This window comes from Rhagoletis zephyria, unplaced genomic scaffold (genome assembly GCF_001687245.7).
Source record: "Rhagoletis zephyria isolate East Lansing unplaced genomic scaffold, Rhagoletis_zephyria_1.1 Rzeph_scaffold_00782, whole genome shotgun sequence".
Classification (NCBI taxonomy): domain Eukaryota; kingdom Metazoa; phylum Arthropoda; class Insecta; order Diptera; family Tephritidae; genus Rhagoletis; species Rhagoletis zephyria.
The window spans coordinates 85,652-103,107 of NW_016157866.1; the positions used below are offsets into that span (position 1 = coordinate 85,652).

Genomic DNA, 17,456 nt, shown 5'->3' on the forward strand with positions numbered 1-17,456 from the left:
AAATATGCGTTGTTAACCAAAAAACAATGGAAAAGGAAATAGGTGTTAACCGAAAAACAACGAAAGTGGAAGTGTTTTTTTCGTTGAGTTTTTCCATCCTGTTCATCACAGAATGGTAAGAGAAACTCAAGTGGGTGTTTCATTCAATTCAGTACCAATTCAATGCTTAACGCTGTGCTTACTTCATTGTATCAACAATGAAAAACGCAAGCCTTATGTGGAAATTGAGAGCATAATTACGAATTCGATTACACATACAATTTTGTGTTTTTTATTTATTGATTTTTAAAAATTTCTCTTTCGTTCTGTAGCTGTAGGGGGAGGCAGCTGCCCCCCCTGCCCCTACCTGGCTACGCCCTTGGCTAAGCTCATACCGCGACTCAACATACTTATGTTTATTAAACATCATATGTACATACATGCTTACGTATATCTAAGATGGTTTATATATCACTTTGTACATATGTACATACATATGTATATACAGTAGCGAGTCCGTATTGTCTTTTGACAATTATGCATACTATGTCTATATATACAAACAACCATACCTAAATACATTGTTCTTTATTTTTGTACGTAGCCTTGAACTTGAGAATTGATATTTTGCTAAATAATGTCACCTCATATTACGGTACATTAAGACTTAATATTCGCCTATTTAAGACTGCATTGCTTGATAATTTGGGGCTTTTTTTCGCAAGGGTACAAGTGTGCAGAACAACTTGTTCGATAATAAAGTTTAACCAAAAAGTAAAAGGTCGGCTTTTCATTTGTTTCCACAGTCCGCTTATTCAAATACATAACATTTTTAGTCATTCAAGCCGGATTAGACGCGGTTATACTAACTTAAATTTGTTATCACGGGTTCGGTTATTGTTCTGCATCAAACACTGTACACGGGTTAATATCAAGTGAATCAAAATGCAGAAATTGAAGGCTAAACGGGCAATGCTGAAGGGAGCCGCCACAAGAATTTCTACATTTGTGACGACTAGTGGTATCGATCAACCAGTTGCAGATTGGGAGTGCCGCTTGGAGCGCCTCGATGAGGTTTGGAACGAGTACAAAGGAATTGTTAATATCATGATCGAGAGGAGCGACGACGATGAAGAAGTGGTGGCAGAGATCGAGGAAGATCTGGAAGAATTCGAGGAGCGGGTGCTTACATTAAAAAGCAAATTACGGTTACATATTTCAGGAAGGTCTCATGTGGCAGCGAATACAGCAGCTGTTTTCGAATCAACGCGGCAGGATACGTCGGTGACGAGTATTCTTTCGTCCCAAACAGAAATCCTCAACAATTTAGCAACACAAGTGTCAAGTTCAAAATTAAACTTTCTACCTAAGTTTAAAATAAAGCCATTCTCTGGTAATCTAACCGAATGGAAGTCATTTCACGATTCCTACGTCAGCGCCATTCACAACAACACCTCATATACTGCTTGTCAAAAGTTTCAATTGTTGAAAAGCTATTTAGCAGAATCAGCGTACGACGTTGTTGGGCATATTCCAGAGTCAAACGAGAACTATACAGAAGCATGGAATAAGCTATATTCACGGTACAACAAAATGGGNGGAATTCATTTTCACAAACGTACATGAGAGCTCATGATGGCAAATTCAGCGTTGAGTTACCTTTCAAGTCTCAACGTCCAAACTTTGGCAATTCAGTTGATCTTGCATTAAAGCGTTTGAGCTCAACTGAACGCAGACTTGCAAGTAATCCAGAGTTACAATCACAATATTCAAATTTCATGGCAGAATATATTGCGCTCAACCATATGGAAATAATTCCAAATTCAGAAATTGCGAAATCGTCGAACGAGTGTTACTACTTGCCTCACCATGCGGTGATTAAAGCTGGTAGTACAACAACGCGTGTTCGAGTAGTATTTGATGGGTCTGCGCATACCGGCAAATATTCGTCGCTAAATGAAGCATTACTTACCGGACCATCATTGTTGCGTGAAATATTTGCGATAATAATACGATTTCGTCAGCATCGCTTTATTATGTCTGGAGACGTGGAAAAGATGTATCGTATGATTTGGGTACATGACTAGCACAGAGACTTTCAGCGTATTTTGTGGCGCAGTTCACCTGATAAACCAATAGAACACTACAGGCTTAACACAGTAACATATGGCACGTCGTGCGCGCCATACTTGGCAGTCAGAGTGTTACACGAACGTGCTCATACATCGCATACCGCATACCCATTAGCGTCACGGGTAATTTTAAATGATTTCTATATGGATGATGTTATGACAGGTGCAGAAACTGTTGATGATCTTCTAAAAATACATGGGGAGTTAGTTGCACTTTTGAAAACCGCTGGCATGAATTTACGGAAGTTGAGCAGTAATTGTGTCGAATTATTGCAAGAGCTTCCGGAAAACATGCGTGAAATGTCTCCACTGTCTTTCGAATCAACGAAATCTTTGAAGCTGTTTGGCTTAAAGTGGAGTCCAGCGAATGATGTGTTTGAATTCAGTGTGTCACCGTCTACTACATCTACGGTAACGAATCAATCGATATTATCGGATGCCGCTCGAATATTTGACCCCTTAGGATTTTTAACACCAACCACAATTTTAATTAAAATCCTTTTTCAAGAACTCTGGTTACTAATGCTGGATTGGTCAGATGCAGTTCCGACCGAAATTGCAACATATTGGAAGGACCTGAGGAGCACATTTTCAGTGCTGAATACACTCCAAATACCGAGAAGAGGGCTGTTCAAGCTTGGCCACTGTGAACTCCATGGGTTCTGTGATGCTTCACAAAGTGCTTTCCATTCGTACTGTCGTCAGGTATGTAACTTGAGAATAGAAATCGCTGCATCTTTTAGGCGCATCAATATTACATAGTTACATCCCGAGCTAATAAAGGGGAGGTAATAATAATAATAATAATAAAGAGAACCATTTGAAATATGGGTGTTTTTACTCTCTAGAAAATAATTTATGCAACTTCACATTCGCGGTTTTGCATTTTCTTGATATGCGGTTTTGTATTTTGTTGAAACGCGGTTTTGTACTTTAAACGACGATATGTTCCTACTACAAATGAATGAAAAACAGCCTCCAATACATTTTTTCTGAGCCATTATTGTTTGTTCCTTTCTTAGCAACGTGATACAAAATCATTGTGACGAAGTATTTTCCACTTGACCGGTTGGCAACATCTCACGCCTTTTTAATTTTTTTTTTAATTTTATACTTTTTATTTATTAAAGTTAAACATTTCCCCATTTTCTTCCCTCGTCTCATCGCTATTTGAGCCAACCACGTAGTTTTCCATTCTCATTCTCATTGTCATTTTTTGTGTTTGCTTTCTTTGTTGGGTGAAGTGAATGTGCTCAAATTAATCCTTATGAATTTAATTACGTATTTTAGTATAGCAAGCGGGAATAAAACCAGTCACAGCTGGCTCGGATGTGGCTTATATGTTAACTACTCACTCCTTTCACACGTCAAATTGTTTCAACTGCATTACCATCGGCTAGTAACCATATCCATTCATTTAGACTGTTTTTTTTTCGTTACATTTTATTAATTTCTCTATTTTTAACCGACTTCCAAAAAAGGAGGAGGTTATCAGTTCGTCGGAATATTTTTTTTTTTTTATGTATGTTACCGCATAACTTTGGACCACGTCAACCGATTTCGATAATTCTTGCATCGGAAAGGTAGTGTCTCAGAGGTGGTCCCATACTAATCTGGTTGAGATCCGATCAGTGGATCATGAGATATATACATATATATATTTTTTTTATATGGGAGTTGAAGTCGGTTTTTTTTTTGCTAAAAATTACTAGTTTCGTATCTAGTTCCCCATTATTCTTTTGTTTCGTTTTTCTCATCACTTCAATATTCATTTTAAGCTTTTATTACCACTCCCGAAGCGCTAATAAGTTTCGTGTGGGGCAGCTTCTTTTATTTATCTCTCAGGTATCCCCTTTCTGCGTATACATATGTACATAGTACTCGCACTCGAAGTAACCTTAGCTTAGCCCAAGTTTGTTTGTAGATCCCTTCTGGCTTACATTTTGGCATGTAAATAATCCGCTTATACTTTCCTTTTGGCAGTAAAACTTCACGCACTTGCGTAATACTGCCCGGGAGAAATGCCACTAAAATGCAACTAAGCGCATCGAGCAAAAAAGGCTAAAATAAAGCCGGAGAAAATTTATGCTTGCATATGTACATGCGTACAGAAGAAAATTAATTTAGCAGCCAGCGAGAAGTGAAAATCTTCTCAAAACGAAGGTTATATTAACTTCGAAAGTGGTGAAAAATCTTAGCTTTTGTTAAGGCACTTTGAAGAAAATAACAACTTGCCACCTGTACTTGTCGAGAGCATTCATAAAAAATATACTACTGCACTCTTCTAGTTTCCTTCATCAGCAGGGAATTAAAATTGTTCTTAAGAGATTTGAATATAAAAAGGTAACATTTTTTATTTTGCAAAATTTATTCTTCAATAGATATTAATTTGTTTACCCAATACATGTACGTAACTAAAAATCAATAATTTTGATATTATGAATAAATATTACCTTATACATGTATAAATAGGCGGCCGCTGTGTTGTAGTGGTTAGCAGTGCGCGCTACCATTCCTCAGGGTCTGGGTTCAAGCTCGGTTCAATCTAACATCAAAAAATAAAAAACAAAAAAGGTTTTTTTCAATACGGTCGCACCTCGCAATAGCAAACCTCCGAGTATATTTCTGCCATATAAGGATGGCAAAAAAAAATAATCTATTTATTTATCATATGATTATCACAAGGCAAAAAAAATAATTGCAATTGTTGAAAAATAATAGATTTTTCTATGCAAAGTTTCTAAATATCTTATTAATTGGCCTTAAATAAAATAAAACGAGTATTTTTAGCGCCGATAATTATTTGTTATTTAACCATTTTTGCAAAAACAAAAGTTTTGATACGTTCGCGTACGCGTTTCTTGCCTTTGAAAAAAGGCGCTCAGCAGGCACCAAGGTACCAACTAAATGACAGTATTTTTTTCGAAAGTACCTTCGTTAAGTCTTTGTTCTATATTCAAATAGTGTGATGCTTAAACAACTGTTATAAGTGGTAATATTAGATTTCCCAAAAATTATTTGCATTCGAGTTTGAGTAACTCCTTTCACTATTTGGCTTTTAGTAACTTTAACGAAAGCTTAACTTATTTTATTTTATTAATTTTAGCGCAGTTTTTACAAAATTTTCTTGCAAAACAATCTTTTGTTACTCTACTTTTTTTATTCTTCTGATTGTACATGTTAAATAACAGCTTGTTAAAAAAAAAATTTATTTTTTTTACATTATTTTATTTTGAACTTTTTAGTTTTATTTTATATAATCAGGCCATGATATTTTTATTAAATGCTGACCCTCCATTTATGAGCATAGTACATTTAATATAAGCTGCGTAAATCTTTTCGATCATCTGTTTAGGTTGAGCAAAACACGCTGAGTTCAGGTAGCGAAAAAATTATACGATGGAAAAAATGGTGGAAAGTTGGCAACTGTTGAACTGAGCGGAACTACTAATCTGTGCTTTCCTAGGACAAACAGTCAACGGTTAGAAAATAGCTATGTAAGTCTTATGAACGCGTCCAATGTGTCACGAATTAGGAGCATGATCAGAAAGAAATCGGTGTCTTATTTAATTTACGCATTCAGCTCAAGCACAAACCACACACCCGGTAGGTGCTCTACAGAATTAATATAGAAATATCACAAGATGAACAGATCATTCAAACTAATTTCCGGTATATTATCTTACCAAAGAATTCACAATAAAATCTATCATACCAGTGCCAAAAAACTATATTACTTAGTTGCGCCGCAAATGGGGCCGCTTCATACAAGTTGGTGCTCAAAAGTCTGTAATCGGATTTTTCCCCTGAAAACTACGAAGACACATCCAAAACGGAAATATAATATTATTTTTATAATATTATTTCAATATTTTGTGTACTAACACTGTTCAACTAATTTTTTTTCTTGTTAAATTGAAAAATATGTAGAGAAAAATAATAAACCCAGATCATCCACTATTTCCAATAAGTCACTTTGTGTTCTAAACACTGAAAAACTAATTCATTATACATTGATAATTGTAATTATGGTAACGGGCCATAAAGATTACTTAAAATAGAAACAATAACAAAACGGTACAAGGCAGAAGAATAAAGTAGACGATGAAATACATCTTCAAGGTTAGCTTTAATTGAAGTTTTTCGGCTAAAACGTTCACGATACGCTTTGAAATCTTTATTTCGTGATTCGAAAAAAACATGCGGCAGTTCAGAGAAGTTTCTTCAGATGGGGGATTATTAGTGTCGAGAACTTGTTTGGCTTCACTGCGCTTTCCACTAGCTCGCAGGCTCATTTGTGCTGCGAACGTTAATTGTTCGTGGGAATAATCTTGACGAAGCTAGGACATTTTCCTACGTTTTGACTGGTCACTAAATTCCCCAAAGCCTTTAGTCGGCCTTCCTCCTTTAGGTATCTGATACCCCACAAATTGGCAAGTTTTTTTTAACCACGCTTTTTCCGATTCATAAAATCTATTTTTGTGTCTACCGCATCTCATCCATTTTAAGGTAATGTAGCTCTTGAAATTGCGCAAACATATTTGCAACTTCTTTCTTTCCGAAGCTGGAACTTGCATTGTAGTAATTAAGACGGGCTTTTAAAAAATATTTTCCACAAATCCCGATTTTTTATGGATAAAAGGGTTCCGTCTGGAATAAAATTTAACACTATTGAAATAAAGAATAAATACATACGGCATATACCATTATCTTCCATTTAGTTTGAATTTTTCTTAAAACACTTCCACTTGAAACATATTTTTGATAAAATAATGACAAAATGTGCCTGACAAAAATTAATAAGTTCACGTTAAAACATATTTTTCTCAAAAATGCGCAACGTTCTTGTACAAATCTTTTAAGTTTACTTATATATAAAGACTTGCGGTTATAACAAAAAAAGATTCGGAAAAAGAACCTTGCGCATTTTGGAAAAAAACTAATTTAAAAATTCACTATGAAAAAAAATTATTAATTAAAATTTTTTCCTTATATCTCATAAACCATTGAAATTATGTAATGATGTAAAGTTGTAAGACAATCAGCACATATTGTTTATTCAACGACAGTAGTTCCTTCTAAATTAATAGTAACCTTAAACATAATAAGACAGCCTTTAATAACACATATGAACTCGCTTTCGATATCGGAAAAAAAATTTTCTGACTGAGAAGTTAACTTTGAGCTGTTGTACGCGGCAACTGGTAATAGTTCGGAACCCCAATGTTTATACGCGAGATTTGCTACTTTGTTATGACTCTGCTGGTATACATTTTTTATCTTAAATACCAACTTTCGAAAAATGAGTTTTGAGCATCGCCCTCTATGAAGAAGCCCCAGTGTGCGCCGGCAAGTTACGCTCTGCTATCACTAGCGTACTGAAAACGCTGTAAAGAGGCTGTTAAGCGAAGATCACACGATTTGTACATTTGTACAGATGTATACATTTTGGCAGACACCGAGTGGTGTTGTTTAGAAATTTAAGTTCAGCTCAATAATCTGTCAAAATGTACAAATCGAGTGATCCCTGCTTAAGATGCAGACAAACATATAGGCCGATTACTTTAGACCAAAATCGACGTAAGATTAAAAAAAATTCCGGGAAGAAATTTTTTGACGCAGTTAGGTGTCTCCTGTTTAGGTGAACACAAAATAAAAATTTTTCCCCGAATTGCGATATGGGAAGTGTCCGCCATCTTGGATTTTATGTTTTTTTCGGATTTGCGCGCGAGTTTTGCATTTCTCGCAAAAAAAGGTAAACAAATTTGTTGAGAATTCGATTCCCTACAATTTCCATGTGCCTATAAATTCTTTTAAACAATTATTTATTGCTAATAATATGCAAAAAATGCCCAAAATTAGGTAAGTGGCGCGCTTTTTTCGAATTTTGAGCAATTTATATTTGAAATAAGTGGCACATTTAAATGGCGAAGTTGTAGAGGACAAAATTTCCAATAAACACATTATTTAAATGTTTACGTACGACATGTAGATCTCGACAAACAACGCGCTCAATACAGCGGAAAGGGAGAAGCTACTCAAATCTTTTTTCCACACAACCTCAGAGGTAAAGTTATTGGCGCGTTTTATTTGTATGTGGTTTCACCAGTAGTCCTAATCCACACATAGTTATTTTCGCCACAATAAAACTCTTTAGAAACAGAGAAAAGTCGTATTAATAAAGGTGCAAAAACCACTTGCTAAATACAGTTTCAACTGACTGAAAATATTTATTCATGGGCTTGGCCTATTGGTGAACCCACAGTTGAAAATACGCACCAAAAAACACGACCTCCGAGATACTGTGAAAAAAGTTTTGAGTAGCTTTCCCCTGCCGCTGCATTGAGCGCGTTGTTGGTCGAGAACTACACGTCGTACGCGAACACATAAATAATGCGTTTATTGGGAATTTTGTCTTCTACAACTTCGCCATTTAAATGTGCCACTTATTTAAAATAAAAATTGCTCAAAATTCGAAAAAACCGCGCAACTTACCTAATTTTGGGCATTTTTTGCATATTATTAGCAATAAATAATTGTTTAAAAAAATGATAGACACATGAAAATTGTAGGGAATCGAATTCTCTACAAATTTGTTCTCTACCTTTTTTCGCGAGAAATGCAAAATTAGCGCGCAAATCGTAAAAAACACAAAATCCAAGATGGCGGACAATTTGCATATTGTAATTGGGGGAAAAGCTTTATTTTCAGGAGACAACAAACTGCGTCAAAAAATTTCTTCCCGGAATTTTTTCGTTGAAAAAATCGAGTGCAAAATTCGCGCGCAAATCGCAAAAAACACAAAATCCAAGATGGCGGACATTTCCTATATCGCAGTTGGGGTAAAATTTTCATTTTGTGTTCACCTAAACAGGAGACACCTAACTGCGTCAAAAAATTTCTTCCCAAAATTTTTTCGTTGAAAAAATCTAAAGTGATTGGGCTAATAGGAAATTACGAAAACGTTCAAATTTAAAGCTAATTAAGTGCATAGTATACATTTTGGTTTTATGTTTGTTCTGTATGTGGAGATTTTTGCAAATTATTTGGAAATTTATACACACTTATATAAGAAAAGCATAGCTGCTTTCGAACGTAGTAGTATTTATATCTAGTATTGCAAGAATATATAGCATTATGCGGAAACATATGTATGTAAGTTAACTACTTAGCCAAAAATTTTACTGACCATATAGGGAATTAATTTATATTTTATATTGCATTGTCATCGTGATTGGAACTATGCTGAAAATTTCAAGGATTTAGCTTGTCGGGAAGTTAGTTTAAAATCGATTGGAAATTTCCGCGGGATGACCAAGTTAAATAAAAGCTTGTAAAGAGTACGCGAACGCAAAACCAGTAATAACACCGTGCGACAAAAACCAACAATTTTTATAACAAACGAAAAAATCAATATACTCACAATACTAGGATCCAAATGTTGTATAACTGCGCTTTTAATTTTTCTCTTTGAAATCTCTAGGATAAAATTCAATTAAAATATTATTTAAAAGATTCCGTGCATTGTAGAGTAACAACATGGGTATCAATTAAAAGGAAAAATTCTGTAGAATTGAAAAAAATAATAATTTTTTGATGCACCAGGACGAATAAGTGTTGAAAATGTCCTTTCAAAACTTTATCCTTTAATATCCCTGGAAATATATGTCAAAGACTAATATTGAGAAAACCACGTCTTCGAATTTCGTCGTTCTAAATTTATTAGTTTCAGATAAAAAAAAATTCCACACTTCTCTTTATACGATATCGCACGTTTGATAATATAACGAAGTATTTCAAAATTTCAATTTCAAAGTTTATCAATTCATACAGTTGGTATACAAAAATACAGATGGAAAGACACATATTTGGGAAGTTTGGTTATCTGTTAAACTGAACATATTCTACTTATGAAGCGTATTATATGCATAATGAAATCTAAAAAAAAAAACGTAAATTTTGAATTACATCTCTATATTATTAAACGTGCGATATTGATAGTTACAATATACATAAATGAAGAAACTGGAATCATTACACTGTACAGCACTCGGTTGGGTATTGGACCAAACCAATTTTTTTTAAGAGATTGATTCATAGGTTTTTCGAAGTTAGCATCCGAAATCGAGATATGGGCCTTCGAAGTTCGAAATAGGACCTTTGGTAAAATAATTTGTATTATTATATGTCAATAACTAAAAAACTAAAAACATAGACGTAGTCTGCCTTTTGCTTTTATCTAGATGGTATCAAAGATACTTTTTTTTGTGCAAACTTATATTACAGGTGCTATAAGGGGTCAAAGGTCGGGTCTTCGAAAAATTAAAAACCTTATATTTCAAACAATTTTGAACTGGTTTTTAAAAACTTGGCATCGTTGTAAACGTAATTAAACCCCCTTTCTTCCGATATGCATATTTGAATACTTCGTATGTAAAAATTTGAGGAAACATTTATAAGAAAAAATACCTTTTATTATAAAAAAAAATATTTTAAACAAAAAAATTATTAACCGATTTTTAAAAATTCATATCATTGTTTCATGCATTTCTTTTGATATGCGTATTTGTATACTTCGTACATAAAAATTGGAGAAAAAACACTTAAAAGGAAAAAATACCGTTTTTTACAGAAAACAAGTAAGAGCAGCGCTGTCTTCGGCTATGCCGAAGGCTTCATACCTTTCATGAACATCTGAAAATATTACTTTAACAGATTACTGCATTTGAAAAAATTTCATATTTCAATATTCACGGCATACATACTTGGATAGAGGAGATACATATATAAAAAATTATATCTAAACAATCAAAGGTATGAAAGATATATAGCACCAATCTAAGTGATTTTCACTGCTGTGTGATCGGTATGTAAGCCGGTAACACAATTTAATGGGTTTAGCTTCCAACATAAAGGAGATATATCGAAAAACTGGTATCTGAACAATCTGTGGTATGGAGGCAATAAAAGGTTATAGCGACCGGATCTTTGTTCATTTTCTTGTAAACTTTCTATTGATAATGAGTGAAAATACTGCGAAATTAATGTCTCTAGCTGCATAAATGGATATTTTATGACAAAAAATCTCATATCTGAACAATCAGTTGTATGGAGGCTATAGGTTATAGCGACCAAATCTTCACCATTTTCACTGTATTCTCTTGATAATGGGTCGAAACAGTGCGAAACAGTGCGAAATTTCATATTCCCAGCTGCATAAATGGAGGAGTTATAACGAAAATTCTCATATCTGAACAATCAGTTGTATGGAGGCTATAGGTTATAGCGACCAAATCTTCACCATTTTCACTGTATTCTCTTGATAATGGGTCGAAACAGTGCGAAACAGTGCGAAATTTCATATTCCCAGCTGCATAAATGGAGGAGTTATAACGAAAATTCTCATATCTGAACAATCAGTTGTATGGGAGATATATTTTATAGTCACCCGATATTTGTAGTTTTCACTGTAAGTATTCTGTTAGTAATGAGTGAGCACGGTGCGAAATTTCATGTTCCTAGCTGCATAAATGGAGGAGCTATGGCAAAAAATCTCATATCTGAACAATCAGTTGTATGGGAGATATATTTTATAGTCACCCGATATTTGTAGTTTTCACTGTAAGTATTCTGTTAGTAATGAGTGAGCACGGTGCGAAATTTCATGTTCCTAGCTGCATAAATGGAGGAGCTATGGCAAAAAATCTCATATCTGAACAATCAGTTGTATGGAGGCTATAGGTTATATTAAACTTGGCTAAGTATTTTTTATTCCGAAATAAAAGTACTTTCCGGATAATAAACAAACCGCTTATCCAAATTAAACAAGTTTGGTATCCAATGAAAGAGGACTTGAATAGCTTTAAAACTGAAATGTCTTAAAGAGGAAAGCCACACATTGAAAAATAATTCAATAAAAAATGTTAATTAATTACCATAGAACAAACATTGGGTCAGGTATGTATTTACATGAATTTCTTTAGTATTAAGTTATAAAAAAATATAAATAGAGGTGGTAACCTTCATTCGTTATTTCTGCTTAAAAGCTATTTTCCACTTTCATATGATAACAAATTTGTTTAATTTGGATAAGCGGTTTCTTTATTATCCGGATAGGACGTTTATTTCGGAATAAACAATATTAGGCCAAATTTAACTCGGAAAAAAATAACTGTTATTTTCGGTCCCTGGAATCTGCTGGAATATTGTGCAAGTGCACAGACGTGTATCTAACCAGTAACAGAAGAAAGTATTAAAAATGAGTTACAAAAACTAAAAACGAAAAACGCAGATTATGTGACAAATTCCGAAACAACCAAAAGAATGAGAATGAAGAATTCTTTCGAAAAAACGGTGTTTATGAAGATGAAAGTCAGCCCCGATGAAATTCTCAAAAAGTCCTCTCAACTGGTGCAGTGTCAATCGAAAATAATTTACAATTTTGCCAAGTTTCAAGTTTTTCAAGATTGTCGCCTCGAGCGAGTAGTTATATAGTGGCGCAGGTTTGATTTACGACCCTTCAAAAAGTTTTTATTATGTACAATGTTCCAATTTTTAAATTCAAGTACTAAAAAAACATTCAGTCTTATCATGAGTTTAATTTTCCCCGAACCGGTTCACTTTTCACTTTTGGTTTTCATGTACATATTTACTATGGGCGGAATACAAAGTTTCGGGCGAATTTTTTTTTCGGGCAAAACTCAGGATAAGGCAGATTATTAAAAATTATTAACCTTTCCATTTTTTATTTACCTAAATTATCTAATTTACCCACCTAAATTATTTCCTAAAAATACATGACATCCGGATGTTAGCTTTTAAACATCCGCATCCGCATTCGCATCCGCGGATGTCTAAAATTCCACATTCGCAACATCCCTAATATGTAGCTAGTCACCCAGTTACATTTGACAAAAAGTAGTACATGAAAAAGTTAAATGGACGGATTTGTAAGTATGTATATAATTTTGAGAGCGTCCAGCGTCGCGGCGGTCCGCGTTCGACGTCGCGCTCGCGTCCTCGACCCCCTCCCCTCCTTTCACAATTATGCACTGCTGGCATTATAACCGTATAATAATAATAATAATAAAATGACACTAGTTCAGAGGATATCGGGTAACGGGCTGACGGGTAACCGCTGTAAAAATTAGAACACATTGAATGGCATGAAATTGCACAGAATTGCGGGGACGGATTTCTTGCCGTCGGTTATTTTTACGGCGGGAAAGTATTTAGATTCATTTCTATTTTTCCCGTCTGGTCGAAGACTCAACGTACTGGCCCAATTCAGGCTTGCTTTGCTTGCTTCGCTGCGAGAAGTGTCAAAAATTATTTGGAATATACTAAAATGTATAAAGGCTGGCCAAATGGCAGCTTTTCTTCACTTGCTTTAAGCGCCTCAAAGTTTCAAATAGGCAAACGTTTTATTTGAAAGACAAAGAGGCATGTTCCCGTTCAAAAAACATAAATTCAAACAAAAATTTGCTTACTTAATTAAAAAAAAAAGTCATGCAAGCAATTCGAAATGCAATAAAAATTGTTCGTTGCTTCCATATTTATATTTAATATAAATATCGTTATCTTATAGTAAAAAGTTTCAAAGCCCCCTTTTGCAAATTTTACACGAGAGGAAAAAACTTCTTATAGCTCTTTTCTTCAAGTAAAGCGCTCTTTTAAGTTATAGTTTTTTAGTAAATGTGGATATGTATGACATATATATGTATCATTATTACCATTTCTTTTAAATGCAAACATATTCGCATTAATTTAAAAATAACTATGAAAGTTTTTGATACAGACATTGACTTTTCAACCAGACATCTGGTTACTTTGACAGCGTTACAAGCCGCCATTCGGCCAAACAAGTTTTCGAAGTAAATCAAAGCAAATTAAAGCCAGCAAGGCGTACAAAGCAAGCCTGCATTGGGCCAGCGCCTTCAGGCTTGCTTTTGTGATCATTTAATGTCAATTTGCTTGTTTACAAAGAAAAGCAGGCAAACAACAAGGAAGCAATATTTATTAAATTTGAATAATATATTAATTTAAAAAGAAGTTAAGTTTTCTTCATTTGAAACAATGAGCTTCGACGAGTTCTGGATAGAGGAAGTGCGAAAATATCTGTGTATCTACGACTTATCTCTGAAGGACTACCGAAATGTGCAGAAGAAGGACCAAATTTGGGAGGAGATTGAGAAAGTGTTAAATGCAAGCTGTAAGTATTATGAAGTGCGCAATGTGGGAGGTAGCTTCATGCTCGTGACAGGTCATGTGGCCACCGGGAAATACCAGCTGAACCTCGTCACAGCCGCCGTGCGGAAGATGTGCTGTGGTGTCCGTTGGATTTTTGGTGGAGGTGGTGTTGCTGTTGTTATTGGGGCAGTTGTTGTTGTTGGCGATGCTGCTGGCACTGCTGCCTCCTATCTTCTACATCAACGCCAGCATTCCAAGCCGGCAGTTTTAGATGTAAGAAGTTTAGAAGTGCGTTCCCACAATAAATGCATTCCAGCGGTAGTAAGATTAGGACGTTTTACAGGAAAAGCTGTTTTTGTCTTTAATAAACCATATGTGACGTGGCGTACGGGAAAATATTTTTCTGTAAAACCTGCCAATATCACTGCCGTTGGAATGCACCCTATAATTATGTATCGTTAGCTCCACACAGCTTGGACATATATTGTAACTTATAAAAAAGTAAAGGCTGTAAAATAAAGCAATTTCCTATAAGACTGTAAATGATTTTTTAAATCGATTAAAACACATAAATATCGATAATATTAGCGAAATCGTAATTTAACCATACTGCCGCTCTATTTTAGTGTATCAGTAGTAGATTTGGCTCGATATTATAACAATGCAGCAAAATATATTTAATATAAAAATAACGCCTTTCCATACAATTTTTGTGTACGTCTTTTTCCATTAATTACCACGATATCTTTTATATTTTATACTTTGAGGATACAAATTATACAAATCCAGGAATTTTAAATATTAATATCGTTTTGAAAACACCAAGTTCTTTAAAAATCGCGATAAAACGAAATACTAAAATGGAGTATTTTAGATACTATTTCCCAACGAATAGTAATATAAAAATTAAGATCGGCAGCACTGAAAATAAGCATGCCGATCTTGTCAAAATTACAACAAACACGTCGCTACTGACAACACCTTGTTATTATTCCACCATGGTTTCCATTCATGTAATTTTTTGACAAAAAAAAAGTTTTTGAAGTTTCATAAATTGCAAAAAAATATGAGGTACCTTGTCACATTGATAGCAATCAAAGAATACATTAGAGGATTTAATGTTCGGTTATTTGTACAATGATTTTTTGGTGTGGAGCGGAGGGGGAAAGGTGCTCATTAGAAACAGCACTGTATAAACTTAATGTAAAGTCCCTTCGCCTCCCTGCCCCTTCTACAGGCACTCGGGGCCTATTTCAAAATGGGGTAAAATTAGAATTTTCGAAAGAAGAATTAAACTCGTGTTAGCTATCAGCAGTATTTTTGCGAAAAATTCACCTCCAAATTTACAAAAAAAGTGCATATTTCAAACCGAAATCTTTGTTTTAAGTTAAAGCTCAATCCTTTGACTTCCATTGGGCTGAGCGACGTAGACGTCATGCAGTTCTGTCCATAAGGCACTGCAAGTATCGTAAATTATCTCCCTTACTGGCGATACCCCGATTTTGTGCGACCAGGCGAGATATTGTGGGCTACATCCTTGCGATAAGTACCTAAAATGAGACACATTGTTATTGAACCATTTCGTTGCATTTGTAACTAAAATTTATTACATCAGTGTCAGTGCCAAACGAGTTTCTTCATTTATTGGCGCTCTTCTCGAAAAACGCGCGAATTTTTCTTTTATCAAAGTCAAAAGAGTCTAAAACTTGGGAACACTCATCCTAGTGGCTTTGAAAAAGTGCTCCTCGTCCTCCAGCTTCAGTTGTTGAAAACATGTTCCATGGAACCTAAACTCATTCCTAGTGAGGTTCGCAAGACGCACCCACCACTTCCCTTTCAACCGCTTGCTCGCCTTCATGTACATCTCGTACATTGTGCTCATTATGTACATAATTTTAATTATTCAATTCAATACTCACAAACGAAAAGATTTTACTACAAAATTGATTGTATTGTTAAACCACAAAATGTCAAATGTTTACCCGTCCGAATTTTCCCGCCTGGAATGGATCAGCTGTTCGCCCCCCGTCAGCCCCTAACCCGCTATCCACTGCAATTCTGTTTACGGCATTAAACTGCTTTTTAATGTCCAAGTAATGGGAATTATTGCGTATGGTGTTATTGCATGCACGCCACCCACGGTGGAATTATACCAGGTGAAGTAATATTAGAGTGAGAAGAAATATTTTTACACTACCTTATTTAAAAAAATGCCTATAAAGTGTGACTATAAGACAGCCGAATGTCAGAAAATAAAGTGAGAAAGCTTTTTATTACTTCACCTATTTATCGCGCTATTCATCTCACCTACTTGTACCGAGTATACGTTCAAATTTAGAAGTCTGAGAGTAGGTAAAATTTTACATATTTTTACATCACTATTTCGTACCGTATATTCGCTTCGTCTCACAGTGCTGTGTCTCCATATAAAAAGTGGGCAAAAATAGAATAATGGACGGATTTGAGTAAAAATTCGTTTCTTGGTGGATTAGAGTACGGAGATTTCAAAAATCTATTTTTTTTTACCTAGCTCTTACATTTTTCATGGAAACTGAGATTGAAACTGCAAAATTTGATATTCAGAAGTAGTTCCAATACTGAGTAGTTATTTTATTATTTATACAGGACGTTTTCCTAATAATATTAAAGACTTCAAGGCTTCATTCTATGGCTTAATTCATGGCAAATAAGATTCCCTATATCTCTCTTACGCAAACCCTCTAGGATGGCAGCTACTTTCATTTTGGTCCTTTTTGACTACAAAATGTTTTTTTAAATTGATTATATCTTTTGGTGTGGATGTCACACGCTTAAAAAATTTGATTCATTCAAGACGACATTAAATACTCAAAAGACAAATATAATTTTGTTTTCCTTTTTATTAGTTACTTCGCACGAACAAGAGTTGTTGCAAAATACTGAATCAAAAATTATTTGTTTTATCTAACGCCGTTTATTGAAAAATTAAAGTCATCATGCGTCAAATTCCAAACTACTCAGCAAACACAGTAGTTCATTGACTATATATTTTGTGGTGTATTCATACATGAATTGTGGTGTATTCATACATGAATTTTGTGGTGTATTCATACATGAATTCATTCATGAATTTCGGGTTGAAATCATACTAGTCAGAAAAAGTGTAATCTATACTAG

At 34.6% G+C, this 17,456-nt stretch overlaps 1 protein-coding gene across 1 annotated transcript; it reads left to right on the plus strand.

The window, feature by feature from the left end:
- Positions 1-1,601: 1,601 nt before the first annotated feature.
- On the plus strand, positions 1,602-2,066 carry LOC108361517 (uncharacterized). Its single transcript, XM_017614147.1, has one exon. It carries the CDS (start codon positions 1,602-1,604, stop codon positions 2,064-2,066), a length of 465 nt encoding a protein of 154 aa, XP_017469636.1.
- The last annotated feature ends 15,390 nt before the right edge of the window (positions 2,067-17,456 follow it).